The sequence below is a fragment of the Paramisgurnus dabryanus genome, chromosome 9 (assembly GCF_030506205.2).
Source record: "Paramisgurnus dabryanus chromosome 9, PD_genome_1.1, whole genome shotgun sequence".
Taxonomy (NCBI): domain Eukaryota; kingdom Metazoa; phylum Chordata; class Actinopteri; order Cypriniformes; family Cobitidae; genus Paramisgurnus; species Paramisgurnus dabryanus.
The window spans coordinates 31,612,623-31,625,204 of NC_133345.1; the positions used below are offsets into that span (position 1 = coordinate 31,612,623).

Genomic DNA, 12,582 nt, shown 5'->3' on the forward strand with positions numbered 1-12,582 from the left:
ACAAAGATGTAAAATGCTCACACAGGTGTGTACACGCACGCACACACACACACACATGCGCGCACAAACACAAAGACACAGTAAAACTTACATGCACATAAAGACAAAGTCGCAAACATGCATGCACGCACGCACGCAAACACACGGACACACACTTACATTGTCGATTTTTGTAAAAACAGACATTTCAATATGCATCTAAAATTACAACAAAATCTACTTTTTAAAATAATGTTTATTTGTAGTGTCCTTTCTAATGTTTATATAAACATAAATTCACACAATGTAACACTAAAGTAGTGATGTGAGCAGTTGGCCACATCCAGTGAAATGCATGGGTCTCTATGGGCAACTGCTGGTCAAAATGATTTATTTTCCTAAACTGTAATTCTTTAGTTTTTTTCTAAACACCAAATGGCCGAATTCAACACACAACATCTAGATCAATATCTAAAAACAATTTAAATCAGATTTAGATCATAATTTATGTGAAATTTTCATACAAATTTGATATTTTACAAGCAAGCTAATGGTGTAGTCAAGGAATTGAGTAGTAAACGGGTACAATAGTACTTTATATCTCCCAAAACACAGCATTAATGTATAGATGGGAAGTAAATAAAAAAAATATATATTATTTGTATCATTAAAATGTATTTATTTTTTGTAATCTTTTAATTTCTGGTGTCATTTTTACCCCCATGGAACTATAACGTATACAGGATAATAGGGACTTTTGAGGGTTAATGAAGGTTATGCATAGTGTGAAAGTTTGTGTTATTTCTGTCTCTCTTAATCCTTTACAGATAACAATAGCGAACACAAACCTAGACCTCCAACCCATCAGGCTGAGAATGTAACATACATGAACACTCGATAAACTTATGAATGTTCAATGTTTCTCTACATTGTAACAATGTACTCTCATAGTTGTTCTCTGTAAATGTAAAATGTATAATTTTCTTCAACAATGACCTCAGTAATGAATCATTAATGATACACCGTACACTCATGCACAGCATTTTAAATGTCATAAATTAACTACTGTTTGTCACTTTGTAAATCTTGGTTGAGAATGAACACACACATTTGTGTTTTGCACTGGGTGGAGATCAGTTTTAAAGAGTAAAGGTCCAAAGGTTCTTCACGTGACAAGAACTATTTCACAACAACTGATCTCTCAGGTTAAAAAAACCAAACACTGGATTTCTGGTTTATAAGTTTAATTAAAAACAGATTAATAAATAGATCTTTAATACAGCTTAATTTTTATCTCCAGACACAGGATCGTGTTATTCCATTCTGCATTTCACAGATCTCCAAGTTCAGCAAGGTTATTTAATACAAAACAGTTCAAAGGCACTATAAAAGGTCCATATCATACCTACTGATAGGTTCAAATCATCGCTAGATGAACAGAATTAAAAATTACATCCCAACAGCGCTGTAAGAATGCTTTAAAGTGTCTTACTCCAGGAATGTATGACTAAAAATCAACGTAACAGATTAAAAGTGTAGTGAGGTAAATATTACAGCGAGAAAATTGATTTAAAAACCATAAAAGGTAAAACTGTCATTATTATTTGTAATACATCTCAGTTTAGACAGCATGTGCTTTTTATGAAGTCATTGTGCATATGCATTTATATTTCATTTAAAAGTTTTAACCTTTTAAGACATTATCAAACCTAAAAAAGTATTAATCAACCAGTAAGTCCCTTAAAACTATAAACATTATGGGGTGGTTTCTTGGATAGGGATTATCTAAAGCCAGGACTAGGCCTTAGTTTAATTAGGAAATGTAACTAGTTTAAACAAACATGCCTTACTAAAAACATTACTTGTGTGCATTTTGAGGCAAAACAAAGGGCACTGATGTATTTTAAGATATGATCAAGTTCTTTTCAGTTTGGAGAGCTCTTACATTTATTTTAGTCTAGGACTAGTCTAATCCCTGTCTGGGAAAACCACCCCTAAGAATAATTGAGATGGTCTTGAGAAACTAGACTAATAGGCATGGATTCACAGACAAAGCTTTGCTAAAGCCAGGACTAGGCTGAAGTTAAATGAAGATGTTTAAGCATATTTAATAAACATGCCTTAGTGTCATCTTGAGACAAATCAATGATAATGGCATATTTTAAGATCTATCAGTGCAAGTTAGTTTCAGTTGAGACAGCTTTAAGACTAGCCTTAAGCCTTGTCTGTGGAACCAGGGCATAGTGTCATAACATTTTGTGCATTCACAGTACTTAACATAAGTAAAAGTAGCTTAACATAAAACTACTGAATAAAATATCACATTCATTTACTTAATCTTTTTCTTGAGTCCATCAGAGTTTGGAATTGTGCTTTTTCCGGAAAAGACCGGCATCACTTTCTCACAAAGCAGCAGAGAGACGGTCATACCTGAACGAGATAGCCATAGTAGAAAACAGTTTAAGAATCACTCATACGACATTTACAGTAATACACTACCTTTTCATTCAAAATGACTTGTAGTGCATTTAAAGGTGCAGTGTGTAACTTTTAGCGGCATCTAGTGGTGAGGTGGCAAATTGCAACCAAAGGCTCAGTCAACTGCCCAACCCTTGCTTTTGAAATGCATAAAGAAGCTACGATAGCCACCACCAGACAAACATTTCATCGTCGGAGACAACTTAGTAAAAAGGTTTGTCCGTTAAGGGCTTCTGTAGAAAGATGGCAGCACAAAATGGCGACTTCCATGTAAGGTGACCCTCGGTGTATGTAGATAAAAACGTCTCATTCTAAGGCTATAAAAACATAACGGTCTTTATACACCACTGATAATTTAGTTTTGTATATTATTTTGCATTTCTTTCAAGAGATCCTTTTAAAAATTACACACTGCACCTTTAAAATATACGTTTTATCAGTATTTGTGATTCCTGGAAATCATATGCATGACAAAACAAAAGTAAATCAATTTATCTTTGATCTCTTCATCCACAAACGACACCTATATTTGGGAGTCTTTGCACTTCACCGGTTTGGAAATACATATAGTGCTGTTATTACACTACATATAACAATCTCAAATAAGCACTCTTCTCCAAAAAGTTGCAAAATGGCTTGAATGTGTATTATTTTTGTAGTAATACTCACCTAGTATTGGTCCCAGCCAGTACACAAAGCTGTATTCTGTGAATGTATTCCCAGGACAGGGAAACTGGATTGAGAAGGCAAGTGCCGGATTGAACACGGCCCCAGTGAGGTGTCCACCTTTACCAAAACAAACACTTCATTAACAGTATAGATGCTTTTCTCAGCATATAATGTTATTGTAATGTTATTACTAGATATATACAGCCTAGATTCATACTGCAACAAACTGACTGATTGATTTTGCAATATTTGACATTGATCTGTCATTGCCACCCTTTTAAAAAGTACAAAATATCAGATGGCAATAAGTAAGTGCATATAAATCAATATGTTTACTTCCAAAATAATAAAACTATGGTGCTTTTGGCTGGTGCACACACACACACCTGCATAGACTAAAGTTGTGATGATTGCTGCTATGGCAGGAACTCGATAAATCTCCTGAATTTTATCCACGTTAGAGACAGAGGTGTGCATCACGAGCGCGCAGGCCAGCTCCACCGCAGCGGCCTGGGCCAGAGGGGCATTGATGGGGTTGTTCGTGCATTTAAAGCTCGCCAGTTTGTGCTGCGCGTGCAGGTCAGAAAGAGAAAGTGTCCACGCGTGGGGCATCGCGCCGCGCGCCAGCACAGCTGCTATCAGCTGGCACGAGATCCGCGCCAGCGCGCACCGGCGGGTGAGAGTCCCGCGCCAGAGCTGCTCCACGACCCCGACGGGGTTGCACATCGCGCCGTGGAATGAAAGCCCGTGGACCACCGATATCAAATACGTGCATGACAGCGCGACGCTCGGCTCCAGTCCGCCCACCTCCGAGAGGAGCTTTAATTCGTGCGTGCACGCGCACAACTGAAACGTGGAAATTAACTCCAGCGCGTAGATGCTGCGGTTTCGGTTCGGAAAGAGATATAAGGCCGTTCTCCTCGCCAACTCGCTAAAAACTACAATCCCCACCAGTAGGGAGAGAGAGACGCTGAGATCGGACATTGCGCCTCCTTTGCTCGGCCTTTTCTCCTCTAATAATCGTCCTAAACTCTCCGATCCAGTCAGACAACTTTCGATCAGGCCCGCCTCCACACATCGGACCCCGCCTTCTTTACTTTAGAACGTACAAATCGTGCTAGACTTAGTTTATGAATATTAATTACGTTGATAACGTTGATTCGAGCGTTGTGGTAAGTCTCATAAATATGTATGAATAAGCCTTTGTCAGGTAGGCTTAAGTAATGTAACGTTTTGCGTTTTATTTATATATTCATGAGTCAAACCACGCCTTAGTATGATTCGTAATAAAACGGTGTTGTTGCCAGGAAAGACAATTTATATGCAATATGGATTTTGAATAAGAAATTTCCTTTTGCAGGACATTTTTCCTTTTATGTTTTGAAAGATTTTGATACATTAGAAATTAAACAAAATAGAAAAATTTAATTGTTTCTACCTCTTCCTTCAAAGGCTAAAGAGGTCAACTTTAACATTGTAAATAAAATTTATCCAACAATCGAATTTCTAAGATTAAGATTTAATTTTGATGTGAATAACTGTGTCTTTTGTGAGACATATATTGAAAAGTTAGATCACGTTTTTTCTTTGTGAAATGATACAGCCCTTTTGGAGAGATGTTCAGAGTTGGTTAAAGGTTAAAGAGATTATACTCCCACCCCTCACAATAACGCTAATCAAATTTGATATCTTTTTGGAAAATAAATCCTTAAAATTGGTTAATAATAAGAAAGCCCTTAAATTGATTTTACTTTTTACAAGTTGAGTAAGCCTCTTTTTTTAGTGTTTTTTTATTATTATTGTTCATTTTTTATTGTATTTTTTAATATAATTTGTTCAGTGTTGAGTTTGTGCTCTTATTTTGTATTTTTGTAATGTCCAACTGCAAGATTCTGTCCGTCTCTCAATCCAAAGGTTGCAGCCTCCGAAGGGTCGCATTTCTAGGTGCATAGGTCTGTATAATTTCAGAATATTAACCATTATAAAGTTGACTATTGTTCTTAGTTAATCGTAAATTGTTGTAATGTTCTCACGACTTGCGAATGTAATGTTCAGGTAACCTAAATATACCAGGCTTGATGACGTATGCAGCCTGCTTATGTGACCTCCGGAGGCTGCAGCCTTCGAATCGGATTGAGAAACGGCCAATGAATGAAGTTCACAAATAATGTATGGAAGTCCGCATGGCAACAGACCAATGAGAATGCGTAACAATAATGACGATTTCTAATGATAGAGCGCATGCGCTAAAGCTGCTGAGAATCCTCAAATGGCAAGGACGTTATGTTAATATTAATAAGAAAGTACTGAAATCATTATCTCAGGTAGTTTTGGTATACAGAGCATTTATGGACCGCACGCCAATTTGCAAATGAGCTTACATTTTGATTTACAAAACAGTACGTTTTAACCATGTACATGATAATAACCATAGACAATTCTGTAGATTTCCTACAGAGGGCGCTTAGATACGTAGCAATGGGGTTTGGTTGAAACACCACATTAATGTTACAAGCTTAAAAATGGATAAAAAACACTTAAAAGTTGGTAAATATTAAATGTATAGCCCACCACAAATAAAACATAATGTGTTAATTAAATATATTTCAAAATATACAATAACCTGTAAACATAACGGGTTTAAAAAGGTAAAAATGTAATATATTTTCAACTGCAAAAATATACTTTAGAAACGCTTATATTTTGGCCAGGAAAAATATATTTTTGTCATATGGGTTGTAAAAGTAGAAATGTATCTGTTGCCCCTGAAATACATTTTGAAATATATGTTGATATATGAAGGTTAAAACTAAATACATTTTCAGATTAAAAAATATATTTAATTAAGCTTCACTTTCTACAAAATGTATTTAGTATATATTTAAAAATATTTTTGGCCAGATAAATTATTTTTTTGCCGTATGGGACTGTCTGTCTGTCTGTCTGTCTGTCTGTCTGTCTGTCTGTCTGTCTGTCTATCTATCTATCTATCTATCTATCTATCTATCTATCTATATCTATCTATCTATCTATCTATCTATCTATCTATCTATCTATCTATCTATCTATCTATCTACCTATCTATCCATCCATTATAACACAGGCATGTGTTTTTCCTGTGTGGGACATTTACGATCTATCTATCTATCTATCTATCTATCTATCTATCTATCTATCTATCTATCTATCTATCTATCTATCTATCTATCTATCTATCTATCTATCTATCTATCTAAACAGGCATATGTGTTTTTTTCCTGTATGGGACATTTAAAGTGCATCTATCTATCTATCTATCTATCTATCTATCTATCTATCTATCTATCTATCTATCTATCTATCTATCTATCTATCTATCTATCTATCTATCTATCTATCTATCTATCTATATACATGCAGTGTGCATGCAGTGCATCTATCTATCTATCTGTCTGTCTGTCTGTCTGTCTGTCTGTCTGTCTGTCTGTCTATCTATCATAACGTCATGTGTTGTCTTTAATATTGCATGCTTCTTCCTCCGCTGGCGCAGGTGACGCGTCGACGCGGGAGTGCACGCATGGCCACTGGGATTGCGCGTGGGCGGAGCTTCACACAGCAGGTTTGTGTGCGTCTCTATAGCGGTGAGACAGAAGAACAGAAGAAGACCGGAGCAAATGAGACACGGGCTGAATACGCGACGGGAGAGTCTGATCTGGGAAATTACACGCGTATTTTGGACCAAGGTGAGTGCGGATCTTTAACGCTGTCACGGGCGTCGTAATGCCGCAGTTCCGCTAGCGGGGGTCTTGCGTGACGCAGAGAGACGCCGGCGTGGGGCGCGTGTCTCTAAGCGTCTCGGTGCTTATTCCTGAAAGAGATCCCACGGACGGGGATGTGGCTTTATCAGCAGCAGCGATTATTGTTTTAACGCGTGATGGTGGGTTGATATTATTTTGCTCGTGTTTGCGCGTTCAGCAGAAGGTTTGCTCGCTTTATATTCAATGAAACAATGTGAATTTGCATGTTGAATAATAATGATGAATATGCTAATAGCAATGCATATTTATGTAATATATGTATTGTGTATCAATTGGTACTAATTTGTGTTTTATTTCTATTTAAATTCATTTCATGCGATGAAATGAATTTATTTAATAAAAAATAAATATTCATTTTGACCGAAATAATGAATAATCAAATTAATATTCCGTGTAGCTTATTATTATTATTATTATTATTGCTATTTATTATTGTTGTTATTATCCTCTTCTAAGGCTTGCAATTGTTAATGTGTCTTCCCATCTATTTACGTGTTAAAAATAAAGATCTGATCTGAAAATGCTCCAGAGTGTCGGGGCGTGTGACCATCACTGTGTACAGGCTGCAGACATGAAGGATTGATGATGGATTTTCTGTCATTATTAGGAATAGGCCCAAAAGGGAATTAAAGGCTCATCCAAGATCCTTCTGGAAGTAGTTTTTATTTATTAAGGAAGAAATATTTGATCCCTGGAATTGTTTTCGCGTTATGGTTGAAATCGAGTTGGCATTCAAGATGTTTTGGCCTTTACTGAAGGATCATGTGGTTGAACCGTACTGGGATATGGAGTGATATTGGCATTGTTTTTGTACATGACGTGTACATGATTTACATTATTGAATCTTTAAGGGATACAGATTTTGTGTGTGAGTTTGTGTGCCGTATTACTGGACTGTTGTGGTTCTTAATGCATTTTAAGATTAGTTGGTGAATTTGCACATTGATGGTTATAAAATAGGTGTATAAGGTAGCAGTTCTCACTTTAAACCGAACTGGGTCACTTGTATCAGTAACACAATAGGCAGTGTACTACGGTAAACACCTTATTTACCTCATCCATACACTGTGAACATGAGAAGAAAGGCAGCCAACATGAATACATGGCATGGTCAACATATTCAAATCTCTCCAAAAATGTGGACCAACCACACACAAATGGCTTTTAACAAAACACTCCCCATCAAAATTTTCCTAAAATGTCATCATCATCATCATCTCCTGGTTATTTTTAGCTATAAGATGGCGTATCTGTGCTCCATACTAATTTCATCTGGGTGTGATGTAAGCAGTTTTGCCTGTGTGACCCTAATTGCTCGAAAGCAGAATTGTAATTCAGTGTGGATGGCAAAACCTGATTCATTTATTGGGGGGATGTGGGTGATGATGTGGGGGTCGGTGATTCTGAAATGAACACACCCTTGGGCCACACGTCACCATATGGTTTCAGTAACACCCTGTTTATCATCCCAAAACACAGAGGAGAGAAATAAAACCCAACCCACCCCCTCACACACCCTCCAGATGTGCGTGTTTGGCCCAGAACCGTTGCTGTGACTTCATGCACATTCTTATGCGAGTTTGTCTGGGTGTATTTTTCATTTTATGCACACTTTAGGAACAAAAGACTTCTCCTGTCAGGACCACGTGCAATGTGTGTCTTCAGCGCATCACTTAACAGAGACCAACCTTGCATTTTATGAGGAAAGATGGTGTTTTTAATGGATCATTTGTTTTTATTTGAGGTAGCTATGCACCTGGAGTTTTTTTGGATAGAGCTGTGAAATAAATGTTTGACACTACACATGTGAACATTTTAAAAATGTTTTTAATATTGCTGAGCCAATAGTGCCGCTAAAGCGATTGTTAAAAAGAAATGTTTTATTTTCTTTTGTGCTATTGTGAGTGGTTGCCAAGGCAGTTGTGTGTATTGTTAAAATAAAAATGTGGTTTTTTTTACATCTTTAATTCTTTTGTCCATTCCATCACCTGCCAGGCAAAAATCTGTTTAATAAAATGGCAAGCTCCTTGTCCTCGGCACAAGAAATGCAAGGCAAGGAAAAGGCTGATGTTTAATTCTTAGGTTTAGATTTTTTCAAGACTATTTCCAAGCTGGTCCCTTTAATCCAATTTCACACTAGAAGAAATGACAGGCTGAGGGTTTTCAACTGTAAATTGTAGTTTTTATGTAGTTTGGCTGTTTGTTTACAAAAAAAATGTATTTTCCACAATGTATTTGTTCCAGAGGTCAGGTTAGTCGCTAGCCAGATCGATAAACAAGCTCAGACCGGAAGTAAACTTTGGGCCAGACGGTTTGCTGCAGTTACGCGCGTGTGTCCGATGAAACCGTCTATAACCAAAACAACAATGGTGGCCAACAGGACTGTTGTTTTTGCTTTTCAAGATATTGAGTTTATTTATTATTTTCCAACAAAGTTTAAAAATGTTGGCAATTTATAGTGCAGGGTCTTTTGTAGTAATAAACCTACCTCATCATTCATGCTTCCGCCATTGTGATTGTTTGTATATATATATCGCTTTGTACAAGAATGCGTGTGTGCGGAGGTGTATACTGTTTTACAAAGTAACATCGCCATCTACTGGCATGGCACACGTGAAACAAGTTGTCTTCATGGATTTTTACTCATTTATTATTATATTGGTGGACAAAAATGAAGCTGATTTATTCTTAAGTGCAGCTGGCAACACTGGCACGACTGCAACCTTCTTAAACCTGATGCCATTAAAGGTGACATTTCACAAGACTTTTTTAAGATGTCAAATGAATCTTTGGTGTTCCCAGAGTACGTATGTAAAGTTTTAGCTCAAAATATCATATGGATAATTTTATTATAACACGTTAAAATTGCCACTTTGTAGGTGTGAGCAAAAATGTGTTCTTTTAAATGCAAATGAGCTGATCTTTTCACTAAATGGCAGTGCCGTGTTTGGATAGTGCAGATTAAGGCGCGGTATTATCCCCTTCTGACATCACAAGGGGAGCCAAATTTCAATGACCTATTTTCCACAGGCTTGCAGAGAATGGTTTACCAAAACTAAGTTATTGGGTTGATCTTTTTCATGTTTTATACTTTGATAGAAGCACTGCGGACCCAATTATAGCACTTAAACATGGAACAAGTCAGATTTTCATGATATGTCCCCTTTAATCCATGCGCGTCATTGATGCCCCGGCGCTTAAAAAAATTGTTGCGTGCCAAGGGCCGCGGGAACAACTCATTCACTGGTTTTAAACCCCATATGCTCATAACAACTTATCTTTTGCAAGGAAATTTCATATACGCAAGTATTACTAGTTCAAGTTCAAAGCACAGTCCGAGTCATGCGCATTACAAGTTCAGGCGAAAGAAGGGTCTGTGAAAGCTCTCTCATGCAAGAAAAGCAAGCAATGCGCATTGATGTCGCAAGTATGATTGCATAACGATTAATCGCGATTAATCTATTGCAGAAAAAGTTTTTTGTTTACATCATATATGTGTGTGTACTGTGTATAATTACTTATGCATATGTAAGGGATAATGTAGAGGCAGCCGGTAGTTATCGGGAAATAAGCCCCGACAGTGTGATCAGGACCCGACGCGAAGCGGAGGGTCTTGTATCACACTGAAGGGGCTTATTTCCCGATAACTACCGGCTGCCTCTACATTATCCCGCTTATTACACGGCTACTTGTCACATAAGAAAACAACCGGACATGAATATGAATTTGAAACATTTTATTGGCATATTTGTTTTAAATTAACATTTTTATCCTTCCGCGAAACTTTGCACAGATGCATAAAATTATCGTAATACCTTATTAAGATCCTCTGCTTCATACTTGTCTCCATTTTTTTCTCTTTAACCAGTCTTTGAGAAGTTTTAATGCCCATTCTGTATTTTTTTGTGTGTTGGCTTCGTAGCTGTCATGCTCTATTTTGTCAAGTTCAGTCTCAGTAAGCTCTCTGTGTCTTGTCGTGGTTGTCCAGTGTTTGTCACAAGATGGCGCCAAACAGTAATCTTTATTGATCTTTATTGGCGCGGAGCGATTTTACTCGTACAAGTAGTACCGGCTATGCGTTATTACTTTGGAGCGGTTATTATTTGAAAAGAACGAACCTGCAAATGTCTCAACTGACCAATCAGAATCAAGCATTCCAGAGAGCCGTGTAATAAATATATTTAAGAAATGTGTATATAAATGTATTTATTTATTTAAAACAAGCACAAATATCTGCAAATGCGGTAATACATTTTTGCTTGAGTTAAGTGTTTAAGAAAAAATATTTATTTCAAGATTTTTTTTCTCACCCCATTGGCAGGTATTTTTGCTTGTTTTAAGCACAAATTCACTTAAATTGTATATTTTTTGTCTATGAACTAGAATTATTTTCTTATATCATTTTGCTCATCAAGAAAATACACCTTGATTTAAGAATTTTTAGATATTTCTACTGAAAACAAGAAAAAAATACTAAGTAAGAAAGTCATTTTTGCAGTGTATAATTTCTATTATATATATAAATACTTATTATATATTTTTTTCTTAAAATTATACATGCATGTACATATATTATTCACAGTTCACACAAATATTTGATGTAAACAAAAACCTCTATTCCGCAATAGATTAATCGCGATTAATCGTCATGCAACCCTAGTCGCAAGTATGGAAATTTTTATGTAAAACTATGATAATAATAATAGCTTAATATTAATTTATAACTATAATGGGCAATTATACCAACTATCATCACGAAGGACCCCTATCTGCAAAACCCTAACGTACGTCAAATCTTTCAAAAACACAGGAAAACGTTTCTGTTTTTCACTACGTCGTTGTCGTGTAAACGTACCATTACTGTGTTTGTGGAAACAAGGAAAGAACCAAAGCGAAACTCAATTAAGTGTGAAGTGGAGCTGGTACTGATAAATGTGGAGGCTTGAACGAATATTCGGTTTCCTGGTCTCTCGATGAGTGTACCTAACAAAAGAAAGAATGTGAAGTGCTAGCCAGTTACAGCGACAGACGGTGTATCTGCTCTGGACCGTTGCTGTGATGAAAAAATGTGCCATGCTGAAATAACATCTAAAGAAAGAGCCGCCACAAAAACAGAAAGAGTTTAGGGTCAGTCTGTGTACAGTTTGATCTCAGATCTTTTGGCCAGGCATTCCTATAATATTAATAATAGAGTAAAATGTGGTCCATCAAACCCGTATCTGGTTTGGGTGTGTGGCACCTGCAGCTTTGTCCTACTGTAGTATCCAGACAATATCTAATTTATACCCTGGTAGGTTTAGACTGAAAGGATTCGTCCCATTAAACAAAACGGTTTGTGTGGGACATTTCAGCTGGGTTGTTCTGTGATCGGTTTCTGTTTTGTAAAGGACAGACTAGGGGTGGGCGATATGACCAAAATCTTCTATCACGATAGGATTAATTTTATATCATGATAACGATATGTATCACGGTAGAGTTTTTTATGTTTTAATAAGGTTTAAATCTTTAATACCATAGAAATGTTCATAATTCTCACAAAAAACATATACAAGCATAGAAAGAAGATAAAAACAAACAAAACTCAAGCTCTCTGAAGATACACAGTCAATAAGAATGATAATAAATAATTATGCATGTATGTATAGGCCTATATATATTT

At 36.5% G+C, this 12,582-nt stretch overlaps 2 protein-coding genes across 5 annotated transcripts in view; one reads left to right on the forward strand and one right to left on the reverse strand.

The window, feature by feature from the left end:
- Window positions 1-1,047: 1,047 nt before the first annotated feature.
- On the reverse strand, window positions 1,048-4,240 carry aqp11 (aquaporin 11). The gene is made up of 3 exons (XM_065257829.2): window positions 3,513-4,240; window positions 3,127-3,243; window positions 1,048-2,409 (listed from the first exon to the last, which is right to left on the reverse strand). Exons 1-3 carry the CDS (start codon window positions 4,108-4,110, stop codon window positions 2,309-2,311), a joined length of 816 nt encoding a protein of 271 aa, XP_065113901.1. The 5' UTR covers window positions 4,111-4,240; the 3' UTR covers window positions 1,048-2,308.
- Window positions 4,241-6,690: 2,450 nt separating this feature from the next.
- pak1 (p21 protein (Cdc42/Rac)-activated kinase 1) overlaps window positions 6,691-12,582 on the forward strand; it is a 66,404-nt gene continuing 60,512 nt past the window's right edge. For 2 of the 4 annotated variants that reach the window (XM_065283724.2, XM_065283728.2), the window contains exon 1: window positions 6,691-6,848. The gene's annotated coding sequence lies outside the window, so the exon portion shown is untranslated. Of the gene's footprint in view, window positions 6,849-6,927; window positions 7,087-12,582 lie in introns of those variants that run through there. The other 2 variants (XM_065283725.2, XM_065283726.2) reach the window with 2 other exon arrangements.